The sequence below is a fragment of the Phalacrocorax carbo genome, chromosome 3 (genome assembly GCF_963921805.1).
Source record: "Phalacrocorax carbo chromosome 3, bPhaCar2.1, whole genome shotgun sequence".
NCBI lineage: Eukaryota > Metazoa > Chordata > Aves > Suliformes > Phalacrocoracidae > Phalacrocorax > Phalacrocorax carbo.
In genome coordinates this window covers 55189569-55208030 of record NC_087515.1, presented here as the reverse complement: position 1 = coordinate 55208030, position 18462 = coordinate 55189569, and the positions used below count along the sequence as shown (strand labels likewise).

The window sequence follows — 18462 nt, the reverse complement described above, 5'->3', positions numbered from 1 at the left end:
GCAACCAGGCATCCACCATAAAGCTGACATAGGACTTATATTTAATTCTAATATAAATTATATCAAAATATGTACACTTTCTTTCATTCTCCACCCTTCTTCCCCTGTGATTCAAAACCAGCTTCTGTGAGCAAATGTTTGTAATGGCTACACCACTGGTAATTCAGAGCTCTTTTAGTCCAGGCAACCGGTCAGACTCAGCTATTAATCAGTCACCTCCCTGTTTACTGTACTTACTTCCAGTTGCAAAATAACTTCAGCAAATACTGTCTCATTAACTGCTGAAGGCTGGAGTGGTCTGCTCTGGATAGTACTACCTCAGGGGTCTTGAACTTTTTCCACTTTTTTCTAGGAAACCTGTGTCACTTCTCTTCAGTTACACAGCACTCCTGTGGAAACTCTAGCAATGACTGGCATCAAGTATCAGGATGGATTTTATACATTTTATATTACATTACAACATACTGCAGCTGCTGCACAGCCATCTCCATAGACTAACACCCAGCTCTCTATCAAGCTCACTTGCATAGCCACTGGCCCGCTGTTACTCCTCTGTCTTAACATAAGTAAATAAATAAAATTATACAGCAAGGCAGACCTTTTTGTTCTTTGAACAACACGCTTTACAACAGCCACTTGGCTCCTCAGCCTAGCTGTATATTTTTGGCATTGTCCCAGAACTGACTACAGCAGCTTTTGGGCCAAAGGGTTAAGGCAGTTTACATTGCCAGTGTAAACCAATATGCAAAACATACAGACACCAAATACGATGGTGGAGGAAACGCCACAAGACTGAGGAACAAAATTATAACACCACATACTCTCTGGGAAAAATCACGCTTACGTCCCAGCCAACATATTTTATGCATAAGAGGAGCTTAAAGCCCTTCAATGTATTCTATTAATTTCTGCTAAATCAGCAAAGATAATTCTCCCTAGAAAACTGAAACATAATTATCACAGTGCTAAGAAATATCTGGCACTGATTGAGGAATTTGTTTCCTGAGTGGTAAGAATTGTGTTGACTTGGCAATGTGGTTTCCAAAAATTTTCTAGGCAGTCACAAAAAGGCTGATGCATCACTGCTGCTCATCTCTCCATCTGGCTGGGCAAAACAGAAAATAGTACCTAAACGTTTTAGTTACTTTTGTGTTAAAGTGTTTGTATTAAAGTTTAAGTATTTCCAAATCATAATTTTGTAGGTCACTTGATAACTCTTGAGGACACAGAACTAATTCAAACGTGTTAGTAATAAATGCATTGTTCAGAGTTGAACAACGAATACAAATATAGGCTGATCTAAACCACCTAAAACAAACTTCTATTTCTTCATTACTTGCTGACATTCTACATTAAACAAACACCAATTAGTTTTTTTCCACTTTTACACACCAACATAACTACATACAAAATAAAGGCTGAACACAACACAACTCCAGCAGGAGATGACACTCAAATATAAGGGAGGAAGAGGACAGAAACACCCTCACATGGGGTCAAAACTGAGAGCACTTGAAGTCCGTACCTTGACTTACAGAGCAAGAACTTTTGAAGAATCCTTATTTCTCAACTCAGACTTATCTTGCCCAAGAGTTGACAGAAAACATTAGCGCACAATCTTCTGTATGTACGTACAAATATACCAATGCAGTGAAATATACCAATTGTGAAGAAATAGATATAAAAATAGATGCTTGACATTGGATAAACCAGAATCTGAACCTTGGGTCCAAGCTCACACGAGCTGCGAATTCATCTTATCAATATATTGCAAACAGACACAAGCGAGGTCAGGGAGAAACATATATGCAACCCAAAAAAATGCAGACAAAACACCGCTGTCAAAGAAACCACGCTGTAACTGATAGCAACAGCTATATCAGCACTGTTCTACTTCTTTCAAATGTCTAAACAATCTGTGTGTAGTGCAGAATTCAAACAATAGCTTAGAGAGATAAATATCATTTAAGAAAACAAAACAATTTAAGTAAAACCTTCAAAGGAAAAGCCATCAAATATTTTGAGCTGAGACACAAAACAAGCTCTAGCACTAGGCACACAAACCTAACACACAGTCGTGCTACAGTATTTTTTATGCCATCAGTTAATCTGTGTTTGAGCAATACATTTAATAAGTAAAATGTGTAATATCAAGGCAAGAAAAAACTCACAATGCCATCTTTCTCACAATTCAACTGTTTCCCTAAACTCAGCAAAATGAGAAACTGCATGCTTCGCTATATTGACCAAACCTTTGATGTTGCTGATTTCGGAAACAGTATTGATTAGTTGATTGCACAATTGTGTACATGTATCCATGTTGGAAGCACATATATCTTATGTATCAAGGCACCAAATAATTAGTGATTCATTGTCATTTTGCTGTCACGGATACGACCTACTACTAAAGGAGGGTAGGTTTAGAGTGGATATAAGGAAAAAATTTTTATTACGAGGGTAGTTGAACACTGGCACAGGTTGCCCAGAGAGGTGGCAGATGCCCCATCCCTGGAAACGTTCAAGGCCGGGTTGGATGGGGCTCTGAGTATCCTGATCTCATTGAAAATATCCCTGCTCACTGTAGGGGGGTTGGACTAGATGACCTTTAAAGGTCCCTGCCAACCTAAACCATTCTATGATTCAATATTCCCACTTCTTGGCCATTTTGCAAGCTACCTCGGAAGTTATTCCATAAGGAGTTATAAACTATCTTTCCTAAACTTTGGAAAAGACTTCTCTTGCACTGCACAGCTACTCTGCTTTTCAAGAAATGCTGGGAACCCAAACAGTACCACAAAACCTAGTTTTAAGGCTTTTTCCTGAGAGCTCTTAAACCCTACTAAAGGGTTTGGGGTTTTTTTGGTTGGTCGGTTTTTTCTTCCACCAGTCAACCTGTCACTCTGCGTAACTGAAGAGCTACTAACCTGCTCTTCCAGCAGCTCCTGCCACAAAAGCTGAATTTCTTGCAACTTGACTCGTCGTTCCTCAGTCCAACGACAAACTGCTGTCCACCGCTCACCGAGCCTCTACAAAAGCAGAAAACTCATGAACATTCGCAAGCTTCACAAGGAAGCTCAAAAAATCAGATATTGAAAAGCGTAATTCCTACTTCACAACCTCTTTCTTCGTTATAGCTACCTCCAGGCCAGTACTAGCCATTGTTGTATTGCACAAAAAGCTGGAGGTTAAAACTTTCAAGAGCATTCACCTATGGCCTTACCTCTGCTCTTGCTGAAGTCAGTGAGCTATTTTATTGGCTTCAAAAGGAGTGAACAATGTAGCGTGTAGCATTCTGTTTCAATAAATTCTCTTTCACAGTCGCTATACTTTAGGTTACAGTCTAACTTCTGACGAAAATGGGAAAATGCTTCCCACAATATTCCCTAGGTAAATTGCGCTTAGGTCTTTAAATATTTTCCCCAGATTTTAGCTTCTTAATGAAGAATACTTATGTAAAATGAGTTGTACTGTGCATCTTCCCATTTTAATGAAAAACTGCTGAAAGGATACGTTACAGAACTGCTGAAGTCACTAAAAAAGTATTACTTTAAGTTACATTCTAGGATAAGCTGTCTTTAAACACGAAAATGTTGATTAGCAGTTATATGCAAAGTTTTTAAGTGCCTGCTACTACAGTTGAAGGCAGCTCTAACTTTTTACCTGCAATTGTTCCTCCAGAAGAGCTGTTGCACTTTCCCCACTGCTTTCATCGACAATGACAACCATGTGCGTTAGAGAGTTTACCTTCACCTGTTCTGTCTCTAGGTCACTCTGCAGGCTCTAGAAGAAGAAATTTGAGGTTACCGACTTCAAATACAGTTGCTAATCTGCTATTTTGGCCACAGTGGCTAACACAACTGCTATAGCAAAGTACTTCAGATTCAACAGTTAAGCACAGATTTTACCACTGGGAATCACTGCACCTTTTAAATAAATGTAAGCAAAAGACTGCTAGAAATGAACCCAAACCTATTCTGTTAAAATGTTGGAAAACACAAAGGAGTGCTTTAAGCTGTATGCACCATACTTCACTAGGAGAATCATGATAACTGCATTGACTTTCTATATGTCTTCTGTTACAGGTAAGTGAGCTTAAGTGTTTCTACAAAAAGCTATTATTGTTAATAAGCAAGTATCATAGGGCATGCCAAACAGAAGAAAAACACTACAAATTTGTCTTTTAATAGTTGACGATAATTCTTGTATCAACAGTGCTATAACTGATCATCATGTTCAAATACAGTAGTCAAAAACTGCAGAAAGCATACAGTTCCGATTAGTTTGAAATAATCCATAGACTTAAATATTCATACAACTTCGAGAAGAACATATTCCATGGTTACAGCCTAGCTCTGAAATATCTCTGCAAGATCAATATGCCTTTATAGTACTGTAAATATCACTTTTCATCCCAGAATATCCTAAACTACTCCACGAACAACACGCCTCAAACTCCCCAGACTTTGAAGACAGAGGAAAGAATGCAAATGTGGGACAGGAAATTACACAGACTAAAAATACTCTGCAGTTCTTGCCCTGTGAGGTATGTCCCATGCTGGGAAGAAGGTCAAACCTCAGCACTGAGTACAAAAACCAAAGCTACAGCCATGACAAGTATCAAAAGGCCATCTTTCTCCTTAAAAAGGGAAAAAAAAAACCACAACCAAAACACTGCTGGACTCCCATCCAGAAACTTAACTGAGACAAACCACTTCCAAAACGTGTGCACAGAGAGCAGCGCCTATGCACCCCCTTAGGATGTGATCTCTGTAGAAGTAGACACTGTAATCAGTGACTTGGGAGGTCCTTCCTGATGGTTTTACCTCCCGCATTATTTCAATCTGCAAGGCTCAAGGATGCTTTAGCAATGCCTGCCAGTTATGAAAGGCAAGTTTGTCCACAGTAAATTTCATACTGTCCCTCACACCAATGATTTACCTGGAGAGGCCTCATTTCCTGCATGGAGGAAGGGTAATACAATTTCCCCTACAGGTTTGCTTCCTGCATGAAGCAAAGGTAACAGTCTCTGCTATAGTCATCAGTGTTCAAGTGCTCAGTTAAGAAAGCACTTCCAGAAACTTCCAATTCCTTTCTACCCCACCATCATCCCTTTCCAAGCATCAAATTCAACTCCTCAGCACACAGCCATATATGACTTCTGACAATCAAATTTCTCAGCTAAGGAACCCACCAATGTACAACATCTGAATACTTCTCCCATACGTATCCATATAACAGACGAAAAGATTTACTTTATGTTCTTCCAGCTGTTTTTGAAGGGACTCCAAATCTTCCGCTAAGAGCTGAGATTCCATCTTCTGAATGCGTTCTTCTGTGACTGTCAGCCAGTCGGACAGCTGCTGCAACTGCTGCTTCTGGAGCTCCATCAGCATGTCATGCAGGCTGCAGGGGGAAGCACAGGCAGTTATTTCAGAAACAGTTTTCCCAAGGAAAGAGGCTAAGTTCTAATTCCTGTAAGAAAGAAGCAAGGCCATTCATTAATCAGTTTGCTACCATCAAATAAAATTTTCACCCTTAAGCTAAGGAACACAGTTAAGTATCCTTGTTTCTTTCTCAACAGAAAATATCAGGGATTGTTTCTTGCAATAGGGATTTGCCACTAAGCCTCTGCTGAGAGCTGCAACAAAATGCAGCTTCTCCCTTGATGCGCAGCTCTTAGCTCAAAAATCCACAGGCGGGAAGAAATTCTTGTAAGTGCTTTATAGTTGTGTAAACACACATAGCTATCCATGTCTACTGTATGCCTTATTGAGGAATTTAAACTACTGAAACAATATTAAAAACAAATTAATATAACTACTGCATGTAAATACTATTTATTTAGTCTGCCACATTTACATAACAGTCACAAAATACTTATACAAGAATCCAAGAAAGCCCAGTTATATTGATTTCTTCCGTTTCACCTCGGGAAGTACGAAGGTGGATTTCATGTCACAAACTGAAAGTTAATTGTGAAAAAAAGTAGTCTTACAAATGGATGCAAACCAACTCCTCCAAGACGCAGTAAGGACCAGAGGTCAGTCCCGCAGTTCTAGGAGAGGTTGTGCGGCACGACTCACCGGGATTGCCTGTCCATGCTTTCCACCCTGAGCTCCTCCCAGCGGGAGTTCAGCAGCAGCATTTGCTCCTGGATCTCAAACTCCTCTTCGGGTGACAGATTTCCCTGGGCCACCAGTTGATTTCCAGCCTGCAGAACGCTGCCCACACTGCTCTGGTGCGCAGTCAGTTCCATCATAAAACTCTGGAAATGGTACAACCAGCCACATCACTGATTTGTGAGCTCCTACAAGAGTTTATGAATTTGTAAATGTCCTAATAAATTGTCATGTTTGAAACAGTGCTGCAGAGTGAGCTGGCACCAAACACAGAAGGCATGGCAGACCTGTTCCTCCCGATGATAGAGGATTTGCCATGAGCTGCAAAAGTTCTGAAGCCAGTCGGTGGGAAAGAGGTGACCATCTCAGAGAAAAAGCTATGTGTAAGAAGACAGCCTTTGAACAAATGCACCCAGAAAATAAACTAACTCACCTATGGCCAACAGAACATAAAACAAGATCTGAAATGTATTGTAGGAAAGTAAATAGAACCCGGTGAGTTAATAACATTAAAAATTTACATATTTACTATAAATCTAGAACACCTCTCCCTTTGGTTCATGGCTTTAAAACTGCAGCACAAGCAGAAAAAATTATTCATACTGATCAACATTCAGATTTTAAATACTCTTGTATACAGTAAGCTGACACAGGATAAAACTAAAACATCTAACATGACACTTGAAACTTAGCAACATTATAACATTTGTTCAGACTTGGAACAGAACCAAACAAAATAATTGGGAAACAACAATAATTTGAAAGCAACAACACAGGTTTCTGAAATAAACTATGCTAATCATGACGGGGAGACCACTGAATGAAATGGACATGATTATCAATTTCAGCATTGCCCTTATTTAACAGCAAGTGACATAAGGCTGACCAGGCTTTTTAGTAGTTGGCAGCAGAGAAGCACAAATCAGCCTGGATCAGACTGTCTTTGTATTATAGATACCAGTGAGCCAGCCACCGAAAGCTGATTTAAAAAAAATATGTTAAAGTTTCAAAGCATGCTCCACTAAATTCTCCTAAACAGTTCTCTTTCAACTTGAAGAAGCTATTATTTCTCAACAACAACAAAAAAAACAACCAAAACCAAAAAAACAGAACCCATATCACATTCAGTTAGAGGTACTTTTCATTTAGAAAAAGCAAGACAAAAAGAAACAGAATGGCATGTTTTGGATAAAGGACTAGGAAATTAAAGTTCTGCAGCTCACACACACAAAACCCAGCAAGTGATTTTTCAAAAGCAGCTTACTTCATGCGTGGAAAATTGCTCTTTGACTTCCTCGACATCACTAGATATTTCTTCCTGTTCCCGAAATGCATCCTCAGCTGACAGCAACCAAGTAAGGACTTCTTCCAGAGCAACTTGGTAGCTATCCAAGTCCATGTCCACCTCTGTCACCGTGCTGGGAGTGTCTGCTCTAGAACTGCCCTGCTCCTCTTCAAGTGCTACAGCCTAGGCAGCCAAGAGAAAAGTGGTGTCTTAGAAGTGCACAGAAAACACCTTGCCAAATGATACTAAAACTAGAACAGCTGGAATCCCTTTTAATACTTCATAAAATGTTAAAAGTAATCGCTGGATACATTTTAATGAGAAGGGCAACAGTTGTCACTAATGAACTTTAATTTTAAAATTAAAGAACCTGGATAGAAGAGACAACTTTAGTCTTGCTTTTTTAACAGTGGATCTCGCACCCAAACAAAAACCCATCGCTACCACCACCACAAGTCCTGCAGCAAACTCAGTTAAAGATTTTGGGCCACCTCTCCAACTTGCCAAGACAGAGAAGCAGAAGAAAGAAGCATAACGCTGATGGAACTTTCCCTCAACATGCAGGATTTTGTACAAGAGTCAGAAAAGAAGAAAAACAGAAGAACTGAAGTCAATCACAAAGAAGAGGCTATGACTCTTCCTATTTTCCCAGCCATATTGCCCAAGATAGAAGGCATGTTCCAGAGATACAACAAGCCTGAAGATCAGCTGAAATTATAACTCAAGAAAAGCCAGGCAGACTTTGATGACAAACATACCTGCTGCATGTTGAATTCTCCATCTTCACATTCCTGTTTGTATCTTCTTGGAAGGGTCTCCACTTCCCGGATGTCTTCCATAGTGACTTGCTTAGGAAGGACCTCAAACAAAGAGGTTAAGTACATAATAATAGACTTTTTGTCTGGAAGCTGTACAGCAACATCTGCATCAAAGAAAATATGGGGGGAAATAAGTGAAGAAGCTGCTTTTCTAAATCATTACTTATAATACAGTTAAGACTTCACACAGTGTAAAACACATGTTCTCCTGTTAAGTAGCCTTTGGTAAGCTTTAAGTTAAAATGCCAGATTTGACATATGTTAAAAGAAGTATGAAGCAGAAAAAAAAATTTTAAAATGAGTTTTCTACAAATTTGAAAGTGTATCCACATTAAAAGGCATGATCATTTTGAAGTAAGAGCCCAAACCTGAAGTTACTGAGGAATAAAATCTGTTTGGAGAAAATTCTGGAGCATCTCCCAACCAGAAATTCAGTTCAGGGACAGTATCCTGCATAAACACTTCCACTTATGCTCTACCCCCAGTCCCAGCATTGGTCAGTTTATTTTCTTACTTTTCATATGGAAAAGTTTCACCGACTCTGGTTCACTTCTCTCGATTTATGGGTGCTACCCACTCAGCTAACACTTTTGGTTTTTTCCTAAGTGGTGCTTGAATCTATGAAGTTTGAGACCTTGTCTTACAGAATGACTCTTTGGAGGCTCACTTCAGAGTGACAGCTCAGGATTTTAAAAAGGAGTCATAAAAGTCTCCTGGTAACTTCCTACACAGTAAGTGCTCACAGCACTGGCAGCAACTGCTACTCAGTGTATATATAAAGAACAAAAGATCATGAGCTCTTAAGCTATCCCATTCTACATAATCAGGATCATTAAGGTTGGAAGAGACCTCTATGGTCATTAAAGTCCAACCATCAACCCAACACTACCATGTCTCCTAAACCATGCCCTGAAGTTCCACGTCTACACGTCTTTTAAATACCGCCAGTGACTGTGACTCCACCACCTCTCTGGGCAGCCTGTTCCAACGTCTGACCACTCTCTCAGTAAAGAAATTCTTCTTAACATCCAATCTAAACCTCCCCTGATGCAGCTTGAGGCCATTTCCTCTCATCCTATCACTAGTAACTTGGCAGAAGGACCAACACCCACCTCGCTACGACCTTCTTTCAGGTAGCTGTAGACAGCAATAAGGTCTCCCCTCGGCCTCCTTCTCTCCAGGCTAAACAACCCCAGTTCCCTCAACTGCTCCTAACAAGACTTTTTCTCCAGACTCTCCACCAGCTTTGCTGCCCTTCTCTGGACACGCTCCAGCACCTCAGTGACCTTATGAGGGGCCCAAAACTGAACACAGTATTTGAGGTGTGGCCTCACCAGTACCAAGAACAGGGGCACGATCACTTCCCTGCTCCTGCTGGCCACACTACTCCTGACACAAGCCAGGATGCTGTTGGCCTTCTTGGCCACCTGGGCACACTGCTGGCTCATGTTCAGCTGGCTGTCAACCAACACCCCCACGTCCTTCTCCACTGGGCAGCTTTCCAGCTACTCTTCCCCAAGCCTGTAGCGTTGCATGGGGTGGTTGTGACCAAAGTGCAAGACCCGGCACTTGGCCTTGTTGAACCTCATACAATTGGCTTTGGCCTATCAATCCAGCCTGCCCAGGTCCCTCTGTAGAGCCCTCCTTTCCTCAAGCAGATCAACATTCCTGCCCAACTTTGTGTTGTCTGCAAACTTACTAATAAACAATGAATAATGCTCTGCTTCATCTGAAAGGCACAGACCCTTGCAATAGAACTCCTACCTAAAATAAAATAAGGTATCAACTTCACCTTCTGTATACCGTCTCTGAATGGTAAGTCAATCTGAACCTTAATGTCTAAGAAGCTGAAGCATATGCATGCACAGACATACCCTTACCTTACAATTTAAATTCTTTTAAACTCAAATTTAAGGGCTTGAAACAAAGTATCACTGCACAGAACTGCTGGAATTTGTCTTCACAGTAAATGTTAATAGAAGACATTTCTTTCAAGAGAGCTCAAAATAGCTTCTATCAAGTAAAGTAACTATATCCCACCTTCAGGATCCAACAGTTTCTCAATTCCCAAGTGGTTCTTGGCTATGCTGAAAGCATGTTCCAGTCTCTCAACTGGGGACATCTTTGTAACTTTATCCCAGCTGAAAAGCTCAGGTCTAAAAGTAAAGACAAAACAGGAATGAAAGCAGTAAATTTTATCTGAAGAAAAATTCCATACCATACGGAATGTGAAGTTACAGACACAAAGGCAGCTACCTAAGTAACAGAAACATATATACAAAATACAAACATAGGTGCATATACACAACTGGATAAAAACAAATACGTGCTCTTTTAATTAGTGAGAATCTGGCAGTCAATTAACTGACTGCAAGTCCACAGCAACATCCACCTTCCATTCTGTGTTCTACATGTATACTCCTTGACTGCAACAGGAGATTAAATACTAACAAGAAAATAAATTCTGTGTTCAAAATTTAATTCAGAACCTGTTTTCTTCAACTGTTTCTTTCACAGCATTACTGTTACTACTTGCTTTCTGTGTCAGGCTCCAACAGGTAGATAATCAAGAGTCACTCTTTTCCTGGAGAGCCTTATTCCAAACTTGGTGTGGCTCAGTGACCACCCCAGACCACCACAGCCAGGAGCAGCAGCGGTCTCCACCCCTGCTCACTCACCCTGCCCCACAGCCTTTTTCCCCCCATTTAAAAAAGCAAACAAAAAAAAACCCCACACCCTACAAAAACCCACCCCATCACAAGTGCTCATGAGAGCCACAACGCAAATCAGACTAAGGAGCTGATCAATTTACAGTGCCAGCAGCCTTCATCTCGCATTAGCATTAACCAAACCAAACCTCCAGCCCAGCTGTGCACCCAAAGCATACCAGCAGGTCTCAACGGGAAATAGGGTCAGCAAATAGGGCCCCCTCCCAGTGGTACCTACACCCACAGGGCATGATCAGCCTAGTGCTGCAGAGCCATTAAAATACTTTCCATTCTCCTCTAAGAGTGGCTTCTCAATAAAACACTGCTATTGATCCTGTACTTTATAGAACTTGGAGGAAGAGGTGGGCTTGCCTTTAACTCTTAATACTTAATTCAGTTGTAAATTGACCTGAGAGTATCCTTTTAACATCTGTTATTACACTTTGTGAAAGGAAGGCCATAAGCCAGCAGGGTCTGCGAAGCAAAAAGCCAGAAGGTGGAGTGAACAGGGAACAAAGATATGCAAAGAATCCTGATAAAATACTACCTTCATACAAGAAGCAACAAGAATAACCACACAGATTCACATAAAGCTTTAGCAGAGACTCGTTGAAAAACACATCGCAATAGGTATATTGAATATGTACTACCTGCACACTGCCATGATAACACAAATTTTAATAAAATGCATCTAGGTATTTACCTATGAGCAAGAAAATTGTACCAAAGAGCAGAATTCAATTCAAAGAGGAACTAAGCTAATATTAGGACATGAAAGACCAGCACAGTAAAATGTTTAATGTCTTATTACCTCATAATTTTATTAAGTACTGCAAGTGTTAGAGTTACTAGATATTATAGCCAGAGGTAGCACTGCTAACAATTGTTGATAGATACATAAAGAGAAAAGCAAGCTACTAAACCTCTTAATAGGACCCGCAAAAATTCTCCTATATCAACTGTCATATTAAGCTAAATTAAAAAAGCAATATTGAAAATGCCCCTTAGGCACAGAAGCCCTACTCTCTGGGTAAACTAAATAGCTTTGCTATCCTGCTGCTTCTGCAACTTGCCCCAATCCCCCTGTTCTTTGCAAGTGCCTTTTAAAGCTTCTCTTTCAAAGCCAACCTAAATTTAAACCCAGCTCAAGATTTCTCAGAAGTGTGGGGAAAATGGCACTTCCCTAGCTAAAGGACTACTGCCCAGGGACAGCAAAACTGAATTCAGACATGCTGGCAGCCGCCAGACTCCCAGAAAGACAGAGTAAAAGGCTCAAACATCAGCAGAGCCAGGTAACTGAGAAATTCCAGGAAGCCAGAGGAAAGCACAGTTAGCCAAAGTTTTCAGCAGGGGCTTTTGCTACTTAACAGTGCTCTGAAAAGAGCAGAGCTCAGACTTCAGATCCTGCAAAGCCCAAGCACATAGTCACAACGCATAAGGACAAACAGGCTGAAGCCAGTTTTGCTACCTCTCCCCTTCTGTTTCCCTCGGGTCACCTAGGTCTCAATTGTATCTAAAGCTGGCGCTCTCTCCATCAAAGCTTCACACGTACAGCAGCAGAACTACATTCACTACAGGCAATGATGCTGGTATGAAAACCATCAGTACATCTCACATCATCCAGAGAAGAGACTTTGTATTACTTCTGATAAACTCCAGAGGTGCTTTTGCTAGTATTGCTCTGCCTTTACAGAACAGTCCTTCCAAAGTTTCAGGAGCCCTCAGTGTGGTGCAGGTACACCCCATGCATCCTCGCAGGCTGAACACAAGCCCACTCTGGTTTAAAAGGCACATACATGTGTCAGGGCAAACCTGTCCTGAAGCCAGCAAGCCTGTGAGAGAGTCTTATTTCAGTCAGCGCAGGCTGAACAGGCGCTTAAGAGTGGAGAACGGCAGGCTCAAAGTGAACATATGCTTTTGCAAACCCGTTGTATCTGCTGGGTATAAATATTCTGGGTGTTTGTAAAGTATTTGCCGTGACAGGTGGCCAAGTCTGGTTAAATTCTAGATATTATCATACCATTACCATGTTAAAATGGTTATTTATGGTTAAGAACAGTCAGCCCTTGCAAAGCAATGAGCTGATTTCATTTAAAGTACACTGGCTTAGAATGGATTGCCCAGAAGATGATCTCAAAGAAAACTTAAGAAAAAAAAAAACATACACCACCAAAGAAAACAAACAAACAACAACCGGTATTAAAGTTACAGACTCCTGTGAAATGGTGATTTCTTTAGACTATCAAGGAGTTCTCAAAAAATCAGAGCACAAAAGATCTGTGCAAAGAAGCTTTAACAGCATTCCTTATAAAGTATAATGGACAAACTAGTGAATACGCTACAGATACCCGAAGTATTCTATTACCCTTTGATTATTCTGCTCCACAGTTCTCCTGAAATAACTGGATACATTCAAAAACTAAGAAAAGCTACAGAGCCTTACTCATTCGTTTTGACACTTCTGTATCCTCCTACTGAAATGATATGGCAAACTCCAAGTGAAGAAATGCTTCCCTTTACAGAGTGAGGAGGGCAGGAGGAAGGAAGTACAGGGAAAGGAGGCAGTCAATGCCCCGCATCCCCGAGACTCATTCGGCATGTTCACTGAATAATGCATACGAAGTGGGATGGAAATCCACTTCAATGAGCAGGTGCGCATGAATGTGCAGGAACTGAGAGTGTTAAACTGCTGCCTTGGCTCCATCCTTGCAAGATTCTGGCAATATCCCTCCACTGTTATTGTTACCACAGCAAAAAAAACCAAACAATGAATCACCAAAACAGGCTAGAAGCTGCCAAATGCTCAAGCATGAAGACATGAGAAAAAAGCTGCTTACTTCACTAGGTCTAAGATAAACTGTTTGCTACTTACTTGTGCCTGTGGATGACAGCATTAAAGGCGAGTCCATCTGCCCAGCTTGTGGTGAAGTTCAGAACGTTGACCTGACTGTAAGGTCTCGTGGACTGCCGAACCCAGCTCAGCAGGATCTTCTCACTGTTGGTCTGCTGCAAGTCTGACATTATGTTCTTCATTACATCCTTCACCTGCAAGACAGCAGCAAAAACTACACCTTACAGACATGTTCCCCACTTTTCCTCCTTACAAAACCTTTGAACCAAGCTATTTCACAAATTGTGAAAGGGTCTTTCCCTATGAACAAGCTATGAATCAACTAACCCCTCACATGACATTTGGGAATAAGAGTCTTTAGGCCATCTTTGCACACTACCGATTACAAGAACCAGTAATGCTTCATGTAATGACAACACATTACTCTTACATTAAGGTCCTCCCGCTCTCCTCAGTTAGGCCTACACTAAGTGTTTTCATTGCCTTGTGCTATGGTTCCACCAGTAAGCAAAACCCAAAAATACAGCTTGCACAGGTCTCTGCAAGAAAAGGATACCTGCTCAGCCAATAAAAGTATGTTGCTGTTTGGGTACTGTGCATAAGCATCCGCCAAAGTCCCTCCAAGTGAATTCAATGATCCTCCCAGGTACCTGGATAAACCAGGAGCAATACAATTTGAGACTTGGAAACAAACCTATAGAGCAGCATAAGATGTGAACCAAACAGCTAAAAAAACACCTGTTACTGGAAGTGCTTAAAAAGCCTTGAGGAAGGAATATAAATACAATGCTTCAGCCTGAAAAGCCTCTCTGCAATTAGCACCAGCAGGAACTGAACTGAGAGACTGACTATAACTGAGCACATACGAGAATACTGTCGCAGGAGGCAGCCAATAGACAGAGCTCAGAAACCAAACACTGGCCGGCCTTTATTCACCAGCCCAAAACAGAAGCAGTATTTTCTGCCGCCAAAACCTTGGGAAGGTTTTTGAGAATCCCGGCAGATTATTGGAAAGAGATCTCACAGCAGCTTCTCACCTGCCAGTGCAAGATAATGCTCCAGAGCAGCCCTAGGGTCAGCTTGTGATTTCCATCGACGATGTCAGTTCCTCCAATATTCACCAACTCCACCTGGAGAGGTTGGATCAACTCTACATTATACACTGTTATCACAGCTTCAAGTTGCAACCCCACCCCACATTATTCCTGGCTGTCCAGCCACGTGTTATCAAGTGCTCTGAAATAAAAAGTAGTAAGACACAGAGAACCAGAGATGACAAAGTACTGTCTATCTGAGTTTGTCATGACAACTTCCTAAACAACATGACAAAAGATGGTACCAAAGAAGATACTCCACTGGAAGAGCTTTATCCTCTCTTCTAATATACAGATGCATACCAGCAGTCAACACTGACCAACAGAAATGCAAACACAAAGATTCTGCTATTAAAAAAAAAAAAAAAAATCTAAGTTAAGCAGTTGTGCTCCTAGACACACTCGGATAATGCAGAGCTATGAAAACCCTGTAACTAAGAATAAGTTTGTCCTCTGCATGAACCAGCATCCAAATGGGACAAGTTTATACAAGGAAACCAAAAGCTCAAGGGAAAAATAAAGTTTAAGTTTCCTATATGCATAGGACTCCATACAGACTCGGTGATGGTCTAATTGAGATAATTAAAAAGATGAAAATAGAGAGACAGAGATTACTTTAAGTAAGCAAAAGGAAAGGAGCAGCTACCCATTCCTGCACCAAGTATTTGGCCCTCAGAAGTAGCAAAGCTCAGAGCACACCACCAGATACTCACTCAGTGCTGCTTTAGAGTCTGAACTGAATTGAGGCATCAAGTCTCCATTCAGTCAATACAGAGAAAGCGACACTAACTCTGAACCACCTTTTGGAGGGAGCCGACAGCAGCATGCTGTATTAGTCACCACCATGCCTATGGAAATTGGGCTTGGAACAGCTGCCTATGGCAGAGGAGACAGATACCTCCCTGGGCGTATGTACACATATAGCAGATGCTGCAACGCACTCCCACACAGGGCAGATGGTGGGGCTTCATTCTTGTAAATAACCTGAGCCAGGAACATCCTCCAGCCCCCAGGGCAAGCAGCACAATATATTTCACCTCGATGGGGAAGCTTTTTTTCTCCCTTTCTCACCACTGCTCCAAAACAGTGTTATCCACAACGCCTACCAGAAACACCTCCCAGACTGCACTAACTCTGAGAATTGTATCTGGGCATTGCTTGGGATCAGAACTGGTCATACAGACAAAACATGCACCAAGGAGCTGGTTCGCAATTAAGTAATACAGGCGATCACAGGACAGTAACAGAGCCCACAGTCTGGCTCTCGGCATCGCCTGCTACGAGAGAATAGACAAGAACAAAGTTTCATCTTGTTTTAGAGAATATTGCTGATATATAAGAATATAATGGTATTCCATGAATATTTTTCCTCTTATCATACAATCATGAATAGCTGCAATTCTGCAAAATGTACTTGTAGCCTCACTACTTTCAGCTATCATCTTGACAATTTTGAGTTCCCCATAGGAAAAATCAAATCAAAACCACATTGTGAGATTAACATGGAACCACAAATTATACTTCAAAGTACTAAGGAAGCTTGTGGATTTGTGGATGGTCCTCTCCCAATTTTTACAGCAGCTGGAACAGAATCTTACAGCGATACCCTTTGCAAATACCGGGCATGTATTTTAAGAAAATTAAATTAAACAAGCAAAAACAGGCCAAAAGAATCACCAGTATGGATTATTATTAAACACCACACTGCAAAGCACTCTAGAACACAAGGAGCAGAAAACAAAACTAAAGGTCAAGGGCACAAAAATAAAACATTTACATTTCAAGAGGTTTTTTTACCTGTAACAGAAGAAAAACACTGAGAAGGGGTAACAAAAAAGCTTCACATTTTTTAATCACACATCAATAATAATGATAATGCAGTCTTCTTGCTATCTACACCATAAAGGAAAATACTCCACATGTCCATTTTTGTATTTAATGATTGTGAACTAAACCAATGCTTTGCAGGATGCAGCCAGCAATCCTCTAGGATGGTAAGTGCACTACTGACACTTAAGCAAAAGATGATAAATAAAAGAAAGCTGGCAGTAGACAGTCAGTCCTACTGACAGTACACTGAGATTGTCTACATGGAATGATTTCCAGTGGATTTTTTAGTTATTTTTTAAGACTTGGTCCACAAATAAAAAAGTTGAAATTCATTACTTAGAACCATTTTGCTCATCAGATGGGTGAGGTTCACAGGATCAGTTAAACATCTACACCCTAGGCTTGTCTGATCCGTGCAATATATATTTAAACACTTCTATAAATTATTTCACGTTATGAATATTGTATAGCCCACAAACTCTCAGGCAACAGAATGCAGGTTCTTCTCAGTGAATGACTTTTTCCCTTCATCTTAACACACATACACTTTCTAATGAAGTTAAGCAGTAGGTATAAATCATGTACATGACCTTAACAACCTTCAGCTAACTAACTCCATCTGTTTACTTCTAGAAACCCAGATCCTGCCAGCTTAAGGAAGAACTAATTAATTATTGTAATTCAATGTTACTTCATTTATTATCTTCATAAAACAAATTGATGTCAGGCTGGAAAGACTAATTATTTAATCAATATTTACAGTACCTCAAAGAAGAAAAAAACAAACAACCCACCACTAGACTTTGGCTACTTCCTAGAAATATGACATTAGTCCACCAACACGGACAGGAAACTGCAGTATTTTACAGCATACGCGTATCACTCTTCAATCAGCAGTTTACATAAATATGTCAGTGCCTTTTTGCATTAGATGTATTTTATTGCCAGAATGTTCTTATGGAGTTATTTTGGTGCCCTAACATTCAGAAATAGGAATTCTAACTGTAGAGAGTACACTTATCAGGAATTGTTCTTCGGGGAGAACTAAAATCACTTTACTACAGTACTACTGACTTCCATGCAGTAAAACCAAAAACAAAGTACAAAAAACTATTATTCTTCTTTTTCTTAAAGAAGGATTGGTGTTGGTTTATTCTTCTGATCAGTTACCAAAGCTCCAAATCAGAAACACTCAATACAGATTGACACAGAACTGGCAGATGTCAATAGAAAGATTCTCCTGGATTTTGAGAGCAGGACACAAGAAGAGACACAAAACCTGTCATACCCTTACACTTTTGCACAACTTGTGCATCATCACTGGAAACTAGGGGTTTTTGTCCTGCCAGGTTCATGAGCTATGCACAGCAGAGCTTCAAGTCACCTTTGTTTTGGGAGCTGAACACATCAACAAAACACAGTTTAGTTAATACCATTATTAAGTTAGCATTTTAAGATGTCACAAAATTGCCAGACGCTGAAATTCTACATCAGACAAAGAAAACTAATACCAGTTAACCCATCTTGATGAATTCTCTTTTTAGGTACCAAAAATCTTTATCCTCTGATTTTGAACTCATTTACACACAATAATAAATTGAAGACTCTATCAAAAAGTTGCAGAAAAGCATGCTCACATTGTTCTGATGCAAGACTTGTAGTACCCGGTTGACATTATTTAAGGCATGTACTCGTGTAGAGCCCCGTTCTTTAGGCTGAAAATAAAAAAAAAGTTAGTTCTGATGGGAACAGACTGT

At 40.5% G+C, this 18462-nt stretch overlaps 1 protein-coding gene across 6 annotated transcripts in view; it reads right to left on the bottom strand.

Moving 5' to 3' along the window:
- The window catches only part of UTRN (utrophin), a 383596-nt gene that overhangs the window by 291564 nt on the left and 73570 nt on the right, over positions 1-18462 (bottom strand). For 5 of the 6 annotated variants that reach the window (XM_064446971.1, XM_064446972.1, XM_064446970.1 and 2 more), the window contains 10 exons: positions 18343-18420; positions 14819-14911; positions 13803-13975; positions 10263-10378; positions 8163-8326; positions 7384-7587; positions 6084-6265; positions 5253-5403; positions 3661-3780; positions 2925-3026 (listed from right to left, as the gene is read on the bottom strand). In XM_064446971.1, coding sequence (XP_064303041.1) covers positions 2925-3026; positions 3661-3780; positions 5253-5403; positions 6084-6265; positions 7384-7587; positions 8163-8326; positions 10263-10378; positions 13803-13975; positions 14819-14911; positions 18343-18420 — 1383 coding nt within the window. Of the gene's footprint in view, positions 1-75; positions 103-2924; positions 3027-3660; positions 3781-5252; positions 5404-6083; positions 6266-7383; positions 7588-8162; positions 8327-10262; positions 10379-13802; positions 13976-14818; positions 14912-18342; positions 18421-18462 lie in introns of those variants that run through there. The other variant, XM_064446975.1, reaches the window with a different exon arrangement.